This window comes from Chanos chanos, chromosome 7, assembly GCF_902362185.1.
Source record: "Chanos chanos chromosome 7, fChaCha1.1, whole genome shotgun sequence".
Classification (NCBI taxonomy): Eukaryota; Metazoa; Chordata; class Actinopteri; order Gonorynchiformes; family Chanidae; genus Chanos; species Chanos chanos.
The window spans coordinates 18097990-18114771 of record NC_044501.1 but is presented as its reverse complement, the minus strand read 5'-3'; the positions used below and the strand labels follow the sequence as shown (position 1 = coordinate 18114771).

The following is a 16782-nucleotide window of genomic DNA, read 5'->3' as shown; positions in this document are numbered from 1 at the left end:
TAGGTCCCTCTTTACATCAGAGTATACTGTGCCTTACACTGGTGTAAATGTAGTCATTAACTAATCAAGGGATAAAAGAATTCCCATATTTTGTCCACAGGGGGGAATAATGACTTTATATCTCCTTGTAATAAAGCAAGTCATTGTGCATAAAGAAGAAAAGCTTTCCTCTTTTTTTCTGTATATGTGTGTGTTAATTAATTATATGTGCTGAAATTATACCAATGTCCACTAGGTGGCAGTACTCTCCCTCCGACATGTGTTAGACCACTGCCATAAGGCCTGACCTACTTTTATCAACCCCTTCCCTCCTCTCCCTGTTCCTCTGACTCTACTACTTTAACAGGGCAAGAGAGTTGCCACACTAGACAGAAGGTTAAGAGAGAAAGATTGTAACTGATAGGAATGATGAGGCTGCTGAGTGATCCATTAAATTACGTCAAATTATGCTGAATTATGTACTATTTTTGGAGAGGGTGAGTTTAAAAGGGCCTAGACAGAGTCACATACACACACACACACACACACACACAACATGACCTACGTACATCCGCTGAATATGTGTGTGTGTGTGTGTGTGTGTGTGTGTGTGTGTGTGTCTGTGTGAGCGAAATAGAAAGAAATAGAGAGAGCGAGAGAGAGAGAGAGATGTCACAATTGCCTGTAGGGGGCTTTACAAGACCCTCACTGACACACTGCCCTACTTTCTTTCTCTTTCTCTCTCTCTCCCTCTCTCTCTCGCTTTCTCTATCTATCTATCTATCTATCTATCTATCTATCTATCTATCTATCTATCTATCTATCATGTGTGTCTCTTTAAAAATGATAATGTCTATAAAATGAATGTATTTCAGATGAGTGATAAAGTTCCATATGCAGAAATGAGAGAAAATGAGAATGTGAAGATGACAGCAGCACTGTCCTATTTTCTCCTCTTTATTCTACTGAAATCTGTTTTATACACTCAGCATTCACCAAATGAAGGTTGTATGAGGTTTTTTTTATATAGTTGAGAAGAACAGCACAAGGACTGCTGCACATCTGCTAATCATTAACGTTTGAGAGTGACTAGAGAGAAAGTTCTCAACTGAGAAGGGGCAGTGTGTGTGTGTGTGTGTGTGTGTGTGTATAAGTGTGTGTGTACTCTCTGCAGATAATTGCATGTCCTCTAACTGTCATCTGGACTACAGTCTTCTGAAGTTACATCCTGACCCACAACATCTATTTGCGTTTTTTGGAAGCCCACCAAACTGTCGAGAGAGGGAGATAATGAGTAGAGTGGAGTAACAGTGAGAACAGAGGAGGAGAGTGAGGAAAAGAGGCAGGAAGAGGGATTGTTAATTCTCCAAGGTGAACCTTTTTGGCAGATCTGAGACTGATTTTGTCAGAGGGAAAGGTTTATTAGACCCTGAAACAGGAAACTGACTCTTTGTGAGTGTGTGTGTGTGTGTGTGTGTGTGTGTGTGTGTGTGTGTGCAGCGTATGTTTCTGTCTGTCTATTCCCACTTTGTATTTTCCCACTTTCTTTCTCAACACTCAGCCAAAAATCTCGCTTTGTTGTCTCCAAGTCTGCTTTTCTGAGAGACATGGTCATAACAAGGATTTCTGCCTTGAGAGAGAAAAAGATATATCAGAGGTAGTGTTTCCTTGCTGAAAGGCATGAAACAAAATTAACACAGAATTTCAGGCTGTTGAAAGTTTCATTTTGAAACTTTATTTCATCCTTTATCTATCAATTACAAATGGCACATTAGAGAGAGGAACACTTATGGAATTACAGAAGCATTTTTTTTTAAATCAGCAAAAATTCTTCCTTTGAACCTTCTTCTCCATCCTCCTCTGAGAAAGGCACCTTCACTATCCAATCATTTTCTCCAGTTAAAGACACTCAGTGCCAAAAAGCTTTTTAACAAACATGTGCAAATAACGATGAACACATTCAGCAAAGAATAAAGCATATCCTTTGACAATATATCGCTTTGATTTGGTTGTTGTGCTTTCGTACATTGGGCTACACACCCAAATCACCAACCACTATTTTAGGCTTCTGAGGCTTACAGAATATTTTGTTTATCAAATTACAAGCAGCGTGTGTTTTGTGCTTGTGTGTGTATGTGTGTGTGTGTGTGTGTGTGTGTGTGTGTGTGTGTGCGTGTGCGTGCGTGCGTGTGTGTGTGTGTGTCTGTGTGTGGGCGAAAGGTTTGTTAGGTCAGGTTTGAGAATGCATCTCATTCCAGGCTCCTTTAGCTCAGAGTGCTCTTTAGCGGTGTCATGGGTTTTTTTTTTCTGGATCTTTCTGAGCCCCTGTGCTATTTCAGTGGTGTCCTCATTAAAATGTGGAGCTGCCTCTGCTAGTTCACTATTTAAAAGTGTTTGGGTCATATCTCAGAAGAGTGAAACAAACTCACTCAAGTCAAACAAACCATTAACTGACACTATATTATTGTTCTATATCTTGACAATAATTAATGCATAATTATTATTAATTAATGCAAATCTATATCTTGACAATAATTAATGCAGTAATAAACAACGGAAGAGGTCATAACCAGCAGTAAACCACTGTTCTAGAAGACCTGGTCAATCTTTTTTTTTGTCTGGACAATATTATAATATTGAAGCGTGGTAAAATGCACTCACAAGAGCTCTAAAGTGTGTTACCGTAGTGACAGTTTTCCCATTCATGATGATGTAGAACACTCGTTACCAAGGTAACAGTGTTCCATTTTCATTGTGATGTAACAAACACTACCCAAGACTTGCCAAAAACAAATGATCTCATAAATGGGACGAAGCAAACCAAGCAAACATTTAGCATAGCATGGCCTATGTACACACGCACAAAAAAAAACAAACAGACTCAAACCAAGTTTTAGTCTAGGTCAAGGAGATTGCCGTAATCCCATATTGGTAATGACAGTCTATAGCCCTCATTCCAGTTAGATCTAATCCTATCTCAGACAGACAAGTCAGCATGCTACAACAGCATATTGAAAAATCCAGTATTGAAAAAAAACCACTGTCCAGTTTGTATTCTGTAATCTCTGAGATGAAGCTGATTTGCAAATACAGACACACTACAATGTGCTTTCACTTGTGTGCATTTTTTACGATGTACAGTGTGATACATAGATTTTTCTGGCATTTTTCTGGTATTTTATATTAATGATATTTTATTCTGTTCTATGATATATGAGGCTGGTGTTATTTCTCTACAGATTTTTTTTACTGTGTGCTTCCATCTTGCTAAATATTTCGTGTATATTATTCCTGGAAGTTTAATATAGTGGTCATGTGAGTTTTAACGAGAAATATTTCATAATAAATAATATATTTAATGTTTTTTTTTAATTCAGTGAGTAATTATCTTTTTCAGTTGCCAACTTAGCAGCCCACAATTGTCCAGTCTATACAAATACATAATTATTGAATAAGATAGCGGTCATATACACATATCTAAATACAGTTTTTTCCACTATATTCCACATTTCTACTCCAACCACTGATCATAATATAATGTGCACCCTGTAGACACAGGTCCTATGTTTTGTCTGTTTGATCAGTGATCCATATGAGAAAAAGGAAGTGGACCAATATCTGTTATTTATATAGAATGACCAAGCACCCCAAAGTCTTCTTTTGTGAAACGACATAAGCTGGAATACTAAGCAAATAAGGAGTATGCAAACACAGTATATGGTGTCTGAAGCCTGTCTGAAAACAACATGTGTATCAGTTTGCAAATGTGTGGACTAGATCTATTTACTTACTGGTGGTGGGGTGTGTGTGTGTGTGTGTGTGTGTGGCTTGTTTATGGTCACCTAGACAGGGATTTACATGAGTATGTGTGTGCGTGTGTGTGTGCGTGTGAGTGTGTGTGTCTGCATGTGTATGTGTGTGGGCTTGTTTATGGTCACCTACACTGGGACTTGCATGAATATGTGTGTGTATGTGTGTGTCTGAGTGTGCGTGTGTGTTAGGTGTTTATGTCTATTAGTACTCCCATAGAGTAGCATTGGCAATGCCCTGTGCATTGGCCTTAAGAGCCCCTGCATGGTCTCCCTTTAAATAGAGCTCCTGTGGTGTCTTAATAGCCACCTTATTATAATCACAAAACTCAAAGTGGAAATACACAGGAGTACCACTGCTGCTCACCACTGTGCCATCCTCACAAACCATCCAATAGTTCCCCATCGAGTCTGCGAAAGAGAAGAGAAGAGAAGAGAAGAGAAGAGAAGAGAAGAGAAGAGAAGAGAAGAGAAGAGAAGAGAAGAGGCAATAGGATCTTCAAAAATATTTTTTTAGCTTTTTTTTTGACTATATGCACTGTGAGAGAATGTGGACGCTTGCAGATAAACAAACCATCTTGTTCTGACAGTCACAACCAATACCAGATGACATTGACCCCTGCTTAGCATTATCCAGTCAACAGTCTTACCTTTCAGACTGTAGCCTTGTCCACTGTACTCCAGAGTGAAGACGTCATAAGAAGAGCGGTTGGAGTCTAAGGTTCCTGTTCCTTGTTTTCGGCAGCCGATGAACCCGTGTTCTCCACGCAGAACAATCAAAGGCCTGTTGATCAGCTTTAACACAAACAACTCCTGCTCTCCTGTGAACAACAACATTCAAATGTATGTTTTATTATATTGCATTACATTTACATGAGCTATAAATGTGGTGCAATATCATGTAAATTCAATATTACACTGAACCCCCCCCATGGAAAAAATAGCATCATTTTTTAACTACTTCTCACATGTACACACACACAAACACACACACACACACACACACACACACACACACACATGGAAATACACACACATCAAGTGTAATTCTCTTCCAAATAACATTACTTGCCACATGATCAGTGAGTGATCTGCACAAACAGCAGACATCTCTATGAAAGAGGCCATTTATTAGGAAGCATGTTTGTGTGTGAGTGTGTGTGTGTGTGTGAGTGTGTATGTGTGTGTGTGTGTGTGTGTGTGTGTGTGTGTGTGTGTGTGTGTGTTCAGTTAAGTTCAGGCTTTACAGAATGTCACGCCTGAGACACGCAGTGCCCGAAGTGACAATGACAAGGAGCAACTCATTTCAACTACAGTTCAAAGGAATCCTGAGAGGAACCAGGACTCAAAAGAGTGACTCCATCCTATGAGCTGGACAAACTGCAGCTCTACACTCTGTCTTAGAGAACAATGGGACAGAGAGATCTACGATATTTAGATCTGCCATGCGATATGCAATGCAGTGTAGGGCACAAAAAGTGAAGATTACAGGTAACCAAGGGAGATTTCAGCAGTAGTAAACTAGGTAATTATGAGAGGGGGGATGACAGACTGGCAATCAGAGACTATGGGGCAGAGATGCAGCAGATGGTTGGTCCTGCTGAGTCTGACATGTCATGATGATGCCAGTCTAGTGTGATAGCAACAGCTAGTTATTACTGCAGCTACAGTGTGAATCCTGTAAGGACCCAAAGACCGTAGACATGACAACCCACAGAAACACACACACACACACTCTCTCTCTCTCTCTTTCTCACTCTCTCTCTCACCTGTGGAGTCAACGCTGGCTGCCAGTTGGCCATTCTTCTTGGCTGCCAGGTACTTGCCATTGCTGGCTTTGAGGGCGACTTTTGACCCCTGCCACTCCAAGTCAAAGAAGCAGCTTGCTGACCTGCGGTCAAAGTTAATTGTTTCATATCAGAAACATGTTCCTTCTTGGATTAAAAAGTGTCTCATTTTCAATAGCCTCACAAAATTCTGCACTAAGAACCTCCTGGATATATTTTACCTTCTGCGTTCTGTATTCTGTGTTCCATGTTGCATGTTCTAAGCCCTATACTTTTTACCCATCAGCAAAGACAGGAATGTAACAGTCTGAACTATTAAGAATTGAAACCCGATTAATAGATATAAAACTGACAAAACATTCTATCACTGTAAAGTGCAGAAGCTACAGCAAGGGTAAAAGTGTTGTAATTTATATAATTTTGTAAATAAAATCAGTTTTCCTTTATTCTTTGTTCTCTGTGCTAGGTTTTATATCGTGTGTTCTATATGATGTGTTTCATGACTTGTGATAACTGTTCTCTGTACCACTGTTCCACTGTCACACTGGGTCCTTACTTCATGGAGGCTGTGCACTGGACGGCTCCACTCGAAGTGAGGCTCCAGTACTTGCCGCTGCAGGATCTGAAAGCACAGCGCTTCGTCTCCTTGTCCATCTCCATCTGGAACACCTCCTGATCCGATTCCTCATCCTGATTGGCCGACAGATCCACCCCTGAACACCAACCAGAAAAAACATTCAGACAAAGAAAATTCCTGCGCTGTCTTTTTTTTCTGTTCTGGCAGAACTTTTTACATGAGGAACTGAACCCACTGGGTAACCCAATACTAAGCATGAGGTCATTCACAAGAATCCTCTTTTTTCCTATGTGTCCTAATAGCCCATATACACACATATGAACACACACACAAACGCAAACACACACACACAAAACCCTTACTATCCACCACAATTTTGGCCTGTGGAGAGGTTAATGTAGTGGGGTCTCTCCTCTCTCCTTCTCTCTCTCCTTCTCTCTCTCTTTCCCTCTCTCTTTCTCTCTCTCTCCCCCTCTCTCTCTCTCTCTCTCTCTCTCCCTTTGTGTGGATCTGTATGTGAATTTAAGCAGACAGACTGTTTGTTTCAGCAGACATTCAGCAGGAAAAAATGCATAGACATGCAAGAGGCAGAAGAGAAGATGAGAAACACATGGTATGCGCCTCAGAGTTTAAATCAATAATCCCTTCTCTCTCTCTCCCCCCCCCCCCCCCCACACACACACACACACACACACACACACACACACACACAAAATAAACTTTGTCAAACAGCAGCTCTTTGTTTCCTAAGTTTAAAAATAGCAATTAACTCACAATTCATCCAATGAGGTTTTGGTATATATAAACTATATAACAAGAAAATCTGCAGTTTTATCACTAGTAAATTTTGAGAACAAAAAGAGTAAGTCAATAACTTGAATTCAACCTACCCTGGCGCATGGACACGTTCCTGCCGTTACTCGCGGTGAGCACCACTTGGCCGCGACTCTGCTCTAGGATGAAAAGCTCATCCTTGCCAACGCGCCCGCTCTTGCCGGATTTCATGGTACCGGTCGGACCAGAGGGAGCCAGGTAGTTCCCACTGGAGTCGCGAAAAGCAACCTTCCCCGCACGGAACTCCAGAGTGAACCCGCTGTTCGTGTCTGGACTAGCGATCAGGGCGCCGGTTCTGGATAGGAAGCGATTGTCAGCGGTCTGCAAGTGGTACCGGCGGTCCAGGTATACGAGAGTGAGCAATGAGTCCACACCCCACGGCACGTCTCGGTCAATTGCGAGCTCATTTCGTTCAGCACTCAGGTGCGCGTAGCGTTTCCTCGCTACGCTGTAAACGTTGACCTGCGGATGGACGGCAAGGTGAACACTCCACTTCTCGGCCACGGAGATGCTTTGTGCGAAACACACTATTCGGTCCTCGGTTCCGCCCAAATAGCGACCGTGTGGCTCGGACTGCAAAGACCAGCGACCGTCGTCGTGAGCTGTGACAAGGAACCGACAGTCCGGTCCGGGATCCTCACTGTCCGCGGTAACGTTACCATCCTTGTCGGCGGCAAGGTATCTTCCCAGGTGACTCTTTATGAATACAGCACTCGAATCTCCGCTCCCTCCCGCCTCCTCCAGAGTCCAGATTTGCTTTTTCTTCATGGAGGTTGCAGATGCATTGACTTTGAACCCGAACGTCTCCGCAGTTAAGTATTTGTTCCCACAATTTATCAGACCGAACCGGATCTGTAAGGTCTCGCCCAAACCGTTAGCTGCCATGGTTGCAGGCTAGTTTCTCAAAGATGTGCAAAAATCCTAGAGATTCGGTGGGGTGGGTGTGACCAGTATCTCTGCGTGTATGTGTGTGTATGCGTGCGCGTGTGAAGAAGGGATTCTGACCGTGTCGCTCAGGATGTAGATGTGGGTTGGTTAGTGTGTTCAGATACGGCGTTTTTTTCTTGCACACGGAGTGTTCTGTGTGATGGAGTTCTTTGTGTCTCTCCCAAACTGTACTGGACTCGAAAAGAGGCGTTGGAGTCGCGGGACACACCCCTCTTGCGGAAGATGCGAGCGCAGAGCATCTGCAGCGACGCCGCTGCGTGCGTGGTGGAGCAGCCTGTCAAATGGGCTGACACAGAGAAAGCGAGCCCGTTATTTGGACCGTTTCCCCGGTCCACGTCAGAGCTACAGCTGTTGCTATGTGAAGCGAAGCCCTTCAGTAATTTTCTCACCAACAGAAGAATGGAACTTTAGAGAAAGTATTTCATTTGGGTCTTTCAGATTTTTCTTTTCTTTTAGCGTACTCCGTATGGTTCGTGAAAGTAGCAAAGTGACAAAAATAAACTTTAAGGATGATATGATAACATAGAGTTCCCTGCTGAGCTTCTGCATGTGTGTGTGTGTGTGTGTGTGTGTGCATGTGTGTGTGTGTGCGCGCGTGTGTGTGCTGTCCCTCCCTCCCATCTCATCCTCTCCACCCTGTCGTTTCCTTGTTATCTTGTCTGTATAGTCGATGGCAGGCTCTAGGTCAGAACATGGGAAGATAATAATGGGACAGGAAAATGTTGCTGTTTTATTTCTCTCACGCTTTTTCATTTTATGTGTGTGTGTGTGTGTGTGTGTGTGTGTGTGTGTGTGTGTGTGTGTAACACTTGAGTCTTTGTCGTCAGGCCCTAGTCTGTCTCAATAATAATATTTTGCTTGATCCATAGTTTGAGGATGATAGCAATCTGTCAGTGAAACTATTGGGATGCACTTGCATTCTGAATTTCGAGGAGCAAGCTTTAAGCCAGCATGAATCTCCATCGTTGTAGCAGAACAGGGCGGAGAAACATAAAGGGGAGTGAGGTGGGGGGAAGGATGGAGGAGAGGTGCTGAAAGTGAGAGGCTGAAGATAAGGGCACTTAAAAATCACAGTATACTTTGCAGTGGAGGAGTTAGGTATCATTCTTTTGTTTACTCCTCCCAATATTTTGTTGAGAACTTCATTAAAGAATGACAGAGATTAGTTAAATGAATTCATTAAAAAGAACATTATTGGTATTCAAGAGGCTCAAAAGCTCCATCCTATGATCACTATGTACAAGTAGGAAGGAGGGCATTTTTCCTTCGTTTCTGTCTCTGCGCCATTGCTGGTGCTTTGAGTGTGAATGTACTACAGGTGATGGCTCAAAAGCAGCTTGTCTGAACTGGCCCTCTGTTGGCTTTCATGAGCAATCAGCTCAAGGAACCCTGAGGAATTTTTGTTAAACTGTTTTTTTGACTGCCATGGCTGGGATAATTACTTATAATTAGTGATCATTGTTCAGTTTTAGACTAAGAGAGTGCATGACAAGGCCGAGATTTAATCATTTATTCTTTATAGGATGCTGTCCGATCACTGATCTTGTAAAGCAGTGATAAAATAAATGTATCCTGTCTCTTTAAAAAGGATCTGAGAGGTAGAGAAATAGATTAAAGGAAAAGGGGGGGGGGGCAACAAAGGAAATCTTACTCACTAACGGAGGAACATAATATGTTTCAGTTTACTCAGCTTGTGAATTAGACTTCCTTTAAAGTGAACTTTTCTGCCCTCAAAATGAGCAAACTTAAAAAGAATACAGTTCATTGCGTTAAAATGTTCAGTTGATTTTGTGTGTGTGTGTGTGTGTGTGTGTGTGTGTGTGTGTGTGTGTGTGTGTGCGTGCGTGTGTGTAAGAAGGAAATGGAAGAAACAGCTGGTTATAAGTAAGGGAAACAGTTTAACAAGTCAATATGGTCTTGGGCAGTACTCCAACATTGAAAAGAATGTCAGCTAATGACAATACATGTCAGCTAATGACAATGACATTTAACAAAGTTACATTTGAATATATAAAGGAAAGCACAGTGAGAAGGAAGATGCTATGGAATCTTAAAGTAAGATAAAGGAGCTGACAGTAAAAGTATTTTTTTTTAGACCATTTACCATAGGTTCCACCCAAGACAAATAAACTCCAAGTACCATTCACTTAGTGAAACCTCAGACTTTCCTGTATCATTCATAAATATTTATTCATTCACTTTTTTCATTCTTATCTTACTTAGATCTTGAATAAATAAGTTTTATACATGTGCCAATAAATTAATCTAAACAAAATGTTTAAAAATGTCACACAACTGTAACAAACAGTTATTAAGTATCCATGGCTGACACATTTTAATGAATGTTGTGCATCCCCTAAGGGTTAATTATAATTTCAAACCATTAAATCTTCACAAAAATGTATGACAGTGATCCACACATCTGTCTTCCTTTTTAAAATGTTAAATGTTTCATCTTAGTCTAATATTTTCATCTACTAAACAACTAATCAAAAGCTGATCATGAAATCTGTGGAACATTTTGTCAGGCTTCATTGCTAGACTCCCCTCCCCTCTCCTCTCTTCTCATTGTATTTCTGATGTCCCAACAAGGGTTCATTTTTCATATTTTTGACATCTCACTGTTAATCATAATCTTTCATATTTTTTATTAAGGAAGATTTACAGCTGATCTCCCCCTGCTGTAATCCAATTCAGAATGGGCCCACCTTCCCTATGACCATGTTAACATTAGTTCAACCAATTTTGTTATGTGGGGTGTGGAATTTGGGGAGGAGTCTTTCTCTGTGTCCCTGCCCTTCTCTCTCTCTCTCTCTCTCTCTCTCTCTTTCCTTTTGCTATCATCCTTGCCTATTTTCCCATCAGTTCAAAGTGCTAATCTATCTCTGTTTCACTGTGTGCAAATAAATAAATAGATATATGAACAAAGAATTGGAATAGAATAGAATAGAATAGAATAGTAACAACAGTGATAATAATTATACTCATGATATCAGCATATCAAAAATGGAAATCAGGATTTGGGCTTAAGGGGTTCATGAAATCAAGATTTGGGCATAGGGGGTTCATGAACTTATATCTGTGTGTGTGTGTGAGAGAGAGAGAGAAAGAGGGAGAGAGAGAGAGAGAGAGAGAGAGAGAGAGATGACAATGGTATGATCATGGTGATTATGATGATGACAATGGTATGATCATGGAATAATCATGGTATAAAATGTTACGTAAAAGCTTATCTCTTGTTGTCCAGGGTGTAAAATAAACACATGCTGTCAGCTATATTTTCTTGGGAATGTTGAGTGTGTGTGTGTGTGTGTGTGTGTGTGTGTGTGTGTGTAAGAGAGAGAGAGAGACCAATTGCGTGTTAGGACACATCATTTGCATTCCTGAAATGGCAGTCATTTGAAAAACTGCCCGCATGTCCTTTTTTAGACATTAACAGAATCAAGACACTGAGCTCACCTGTCTGTGTGTGTGTGTGTGTGTGTGTGTGTGTGCGCACATCAGAGACAAAGAGGGCCAGAGGGTTGAGAGAGAGACCAAGAAACTATTGCATTTCACGAATTCAGATGGAATGCAGATTTTTTATTTTTCATTCGCTTTATCAAGGTTTTGTATTTAATGATTATTATGCACAGGTATTACTCTACTGTAGTCTTACATAGGGATATTCCCTGTGATGTAACAGGATCTGTGTGTAAATATGTATGTGTGTGTATGTGTGTGTGTGTGTGTGTTAGAGAGAGAGAGAGAGAGAGAGAGAGAGAGAAAGAGAGCGAGAGAGAACACAGAACACAGAAGCAATGAAACAATACAGGAAGCTCTTGAGCCTGAGTAGCTTGTCCCATTGTGTGCTGTCACCGATGAGAATGCATTATGACATTACATTATCATGAACACGGTTCTTTGAAGTGTAACGACAATCCAGAAATCTACAAACTAATACAAAGAGCAAAAGAACTGTGTGTATGTGTGTGTGTGTGTGTGTGAGTGAGAGAGAGAGAGAGAGAGAGAGAGAGAGAGAGAGTGAGAGAGAGAGAGGGAGAGAGAGAGAGAGAGAGAGAGAGAGAGAGAGAGAGCTAGGAAGGCGTGTTCTGCTCTTACCTGTAACTGTTCCCATATATGGCAGCACAAGTATATGAAAGGTTTGTGTGCTTCAGAGTGTGTGTGTGTGTGTGTGTATGTATGTGTGTGTGGTGTTCAGAATACATGCAGCATGCAACGTCTTTTTCAATTTGATGAGTATACATATACAGATTGTCATAAAAAGTCAGTGTCCCTAAATGGGAGAGCAAGAAGCAGTAAGAGAGAAGGGAGGAGAAATAGTTTCATTCATTCATTTTGATTTCCGCTCAGATGGGGGTCACATGACAGAGGCCCTGCATTCCAAAGCACCATGTGACTCATGTAAGAGATCGCCTTATAAGGTCGTCAGCAGAGGTGCTCTTAAAGGGACGGTGTACGCAAAACAAAGGGAAGTTTTCAATGAACAACACACCACACCAGCTCACTTTCTAATCACATAGGAAGTGAAGAATATTTAAAGGCCGTTCAGGCCGATCTGTACATAAATTTGTGGGAGTATGAGTATGCTTTTTAGTTCCTTTTCCAGAATTCAACTTAACACCAATGTTGGGGGGGCATTTGCTTTCATTTTAATAAAATATGTATGAAGTTCAAGTTATGGAGATATACAAGATGATTCATTTTTCAAACAATGTGAATTTAACCTCATTGCAAGAGTATGTAAAGCTTTATGCAGTTTGTGTGTGTGTGTGTGTGTGTGTGGGAGAGAGAGAGAGAGAGAGAGAGAGAGAGACGGTTAACTTCCTCTTATGTTACTATGGTGCTTCACAAGTTTTGAGCAATTTCCTGTTCCAGATTCACCCCACTGCACAAAAGTCGAGAGTGACATATACTGTGTTCTCTCTCCCTCTCTCTGAAATAACCTTATAAGGACTCATTAAAGAAACTCTGGAGCTGATAACAAAAACCCATAACAAGCAACTTAAAATCAGTGTAAAAGTAGAGGAATTAAGTGTGACCCCTATCAAGACAAAATACAGGTACAACTATAGGTGCTGTCAAGTCATACTTGCCATACCTGCGACGCTCACCGGCACTCCTGTTGTGTTTACATATACTGCTGTGACCCACACACACACCCAGGATGTAAGGAATGTGGCAATTTGAAATAAAACAAAGCCGATCCCCTTCCGGCCAGTCATGCACAGAGAGCCCAGACATTTTTACCTGCTTGCTTAATGAAGCGTCTCTGACTCACAGAGCATAGTGCAGTTTATGCTTTAAACCGGAAGTAGGGATACTAACAATAGGCTTATGAATAACTAGCAGCACTGCATTACTTTGAGTAAAAATCTGTTTAATTTCAGAGAGACAGAGGACAGAGAAAGAGAGAGAGGGAGAGAGAGAGCTTGTGTGTAAGATCTGTATGCCCCTGTCACTATGCAGGTCAGATACACACAACTGACTTGATGACAGGCTCCTGTCCACAACCTCTAAATCACACCGCCGGGCTTAGAGCTGCCCACGGCTCAGATTCCCCGCTGATGCTCACTCACTCATTACTTAGCAGAGTAAGACGTGACTTTCTTCTGGACTGCGATGACTCAAAGCTATCAGCAAAATATATAAATAACAAATAAATAAGTTGCCACTTAGATGGATGTGAAAGTGAGCTATGAAAGTCATGGTGAGGACACAGTGATCTCAAGACGGAGTACGCAGTTAGTTAGATTTTAGTGACTGTAGGAATTCGTTTAAAAGGCCAAGCCCTCTCAGCTCGCTCAGCAATGCCTCAAGGCCCGTATTTAACCCGCTCGAGGATTAGCGTCAACCTTTGGCACAGGGGTGCTTAACACTGGTCCTTCCTTTCCCTTAAGTGTTGTTGAAAGATGATAGTAATAGTATCTGTGAAAATGTAGACTAATGCTCATTGTTTTGGATGGTCACTTTAAATATTTTTTTGCCTGCAGGAATGTACAATACATACTTTTACGTAACATGAAATGGTCAACACTTCTTTGCACAATCACAGTGCTTGCTACCTCTTGCTACTCGTACTTTTCGCGTGGTATAATTTGACACCGCCCCACCGGCTGAACATGGAGGAATCGGTAGTGACGTAATACGCAAAAGCCGGTTTGTATCCATTGAGGAAGTGAAGGTTTAGCACAGCGAACAATGTTGAACTTTGTTGTTTGTCCATTGTCAACATTTGTGGTAAACTACTGTCCTAATTCACAACAAGTATACATTAGGATGTGAAAACTGTAACCATTTGTTCACAATTCATCCTGTTCCCCAGAAACACGTGCAAATAAGCAATACTCAGGCATCCTACATCTCATTGTGACTGTAGTCGGGTCGAGGTTAACGTTTACTGTAAAAAAAAACAATCCCATGATTATTAGAATCCTTTACGTGCACAAACTAAACCTCATTTAATCTAGAAATAGGTTGGCCCAAACAGTAACACTGAAACGCAAACTTAATCTGTTATTTCATACAAGGAACTGCCACGCCTATGCTATTCAACGATAACACACAGTACACTCAACATTCGGCCAAATTCTGGATATTTTTGTTTGTATACACAATTTTAAGGCTTTGCAGGAGAAATATGGTCACTCAGTTGCAATCCTGGCTGCTTCATTTGAAATTTACTGCAATATCGCTGAAGATCATGAATGTCACATTCGCTTTGACAGATTGTGTTTACTCGACTATTCATTACGTCCTCACGTTCTGCACTTCGAGCAGTTCATATCATCTTAAATGCTTTTTTTATTTCTCTAACGTCAATGCCGATTTCCTGACTGTATGACCAAAATTACAAACATTCTTCCTGCTTTACAGTGGTCTGCAGGATGGTTTCTTGTTGCTCAGAACTGGAATTTCTGATCAAAGCGGTGACTAAGTTGTCCTGTAGGACTGTGATAAGGATTTTTGCGACTAACAAGATGACCATTTATCGGGGTTGTTAAATGATATTAATTGCATGATTAGACCTTGATAGTTCTGATTTTGCCCTTATTTACACTTGGTATGCTTTAGTTGCCACATATTATCTTAACTTGAATTACAAGCAATGGGCAAAAGACACGCCAAGTGGATGACGACTGGCCAATCAGTACAGTCAATGCCGAAAGTTTACCTTATATGGAAGGAGCCGGTCAGCACACGGGGTATAAATAATTGAGCCCACATTACGTCGAGCATTTGAGTTGTCAGCTTATCCTGATCGGAGTGTCCTCAAATTTTCTCCAAAAAGCCGCAAACCCTAAACCACAGGTGAGACGAGATCTGAAAATTTATATAATTAATGTTGTATAAATTGCCTGTTACAAGTTTTGCATATGGTAGTGAGGTTAACTCTTAAGATCTTCCGATAGTTGCTTGTTTACACGTTTTTATGTCTGTTTGAAGCGTAATTTTATATTTTGTCAAGGTGGTCTAAACATGTATGGGGTAGAATGTGCCTTTAAATCAGCATGGTTAATGTTACAGAGGCTTGAGACTGCATACGTAGTACTTTGGCACATCTGATGCTAATTTGTGACGGTTTCGGACAGTAATGTATCTGCGAATTCATGCGCGTTTAAAAACGATTCCAAGTTTAATTCATTGGCCACATCTTTTCAGTGCTTATCTGATTTAAATGAGCCGTTTCACTAATTTCATATTTTGAAGTTTAATCCAACGGTTCCTATTCTGTGGCGGGACTTTCTTTCAATGGTGGGTGTGACCACGCTAGTGCACAAGTCCGTTAACTCGAATACCCTGTTATATGCTTACCTATGCTCGCCACTAACCTCTGTTTTATATTAGTTTAAAGCATACAAATACGTGAATTTGATCTTGGGTCAGTGTCGCCTCTGAAGTAGATGAACATAACTTGGCTGTTTGGTATTTCAACAACGCGGATTATGTTGCTTGTGATGGATACCACTGAGCCGGCGATTTTTTGGTGTGAACATTATGTTGTCATGTAACACCGGCTTGTAGCTGATATGGTTTAACTTTATGAGCAGTGTTTAAGCTGTTTATCTTTCAAGCAGTATTACTTTCAACATTATGGGTATAGTTAGGAATGCAGCGCTGTGATGGTTAAGATAGATGCTTAATTTCACAGGCTAGCATTTATTCTTTTGAACGCGTTAAATGGTGGAAATGAAGTGTTATGTCTCGTATATTTCACTTTGAAAATCTTCAAATTTTTTTGCCGTTGGTCCTGGAGTTTATCTCGGTCAGTATATTAGGGAGTGGTCGGGTCTAATGGGCTGGTCCTTTAAGCTGAATCGGCGCTGAGCGCCTCAAACTTATTGCCTTATAAGGCAATGGTGAGTCTAGCGAGGCACTTCCTTTGTTTCAATTCCCTCTAGTTTTGTGCTGTGCCTGTGCGCCATCTAGCGGTTACGCAAATACATTACACAATCCTTAAACCGGAAAAGGCTACCAGCTGCAGTGGACTTTGCTGCATTACTTGTGCCATTTTTAGTTACGTTTTGTCTCTCTCCCTCCCCCCACCCACCCTTATTTTGCAGCCATGGATGAGGATATTGCTGCACTGGTTGTTGATAACGGATCCGGTATGTGCAAAGCCGGTTTCGCTGGAGATGATGCTCCCCGTGCTGTCTTCCCTTCCATTGTCGGCCGACCCAGGCATCAGGTATGCGTTATGTTTCAGTGTACACTTGAATAAATACTAATTATACATTTTTGGTTATTTTGTCTACAAATTGGTCATTTCTTTTGAGTGGACTGATTTAAAGCCCTCTTAATGTACCATCTTTTTGATTTTGCGATTGAAGTGCAGTTGGCTATAAAT

The 16782-nt window shown here is 41.2% G+C and overlaps 2 protein-coding genes across 2 annotated transcripts in view; one reads left to right on the top strand and one right to left on the bottom strand.

Annotated features, from left to right (window-relative positions):
• Window positions 1-3993: 3993 nt before the first annotated feature.
• Window positions 3994-7871, bottom strand: fscn1b (fascin actin-bundling protein 1b). The gene is made up of 5 exons (XM_030780723.1): window positions 7043-7871; window positions 6132-6288; window positions 5558-5679; window positions 4439-4609; window positions 3994-4199 (listed from the first exon to the last, which is right to left on the bottom strand). Exons 1-5 carry the CDS (start codon window positions 7869-7871, stop codon window positions 3994-3996), a joined length of 1485 nt encoding a protein of 494 aa, XP_030636583.1.
• A 7301-nt stretch (window positions 7872-15172) lies between these two features.
• actb1 (actin, beta 1) overlaps window positions 15173-16782 on the top strand; it is a 3746-nt gene continuing 2136 nt past the window's right edge. The window contains exons 1-2 of the mRNA XM_030779644.1: window positions 15173-15245; window positions 16499-16623. Of these exons, the coding sequence (XP_030635504.1) occupies window positions 16501-16623 (123 nt within the window). The 5' untranslated portion in view covers window positions 15173-15245; window positions 16499-16500. The remainder of the gene's footprint in view (window positions 15246-16498; window positions 16624-16782) is intronic.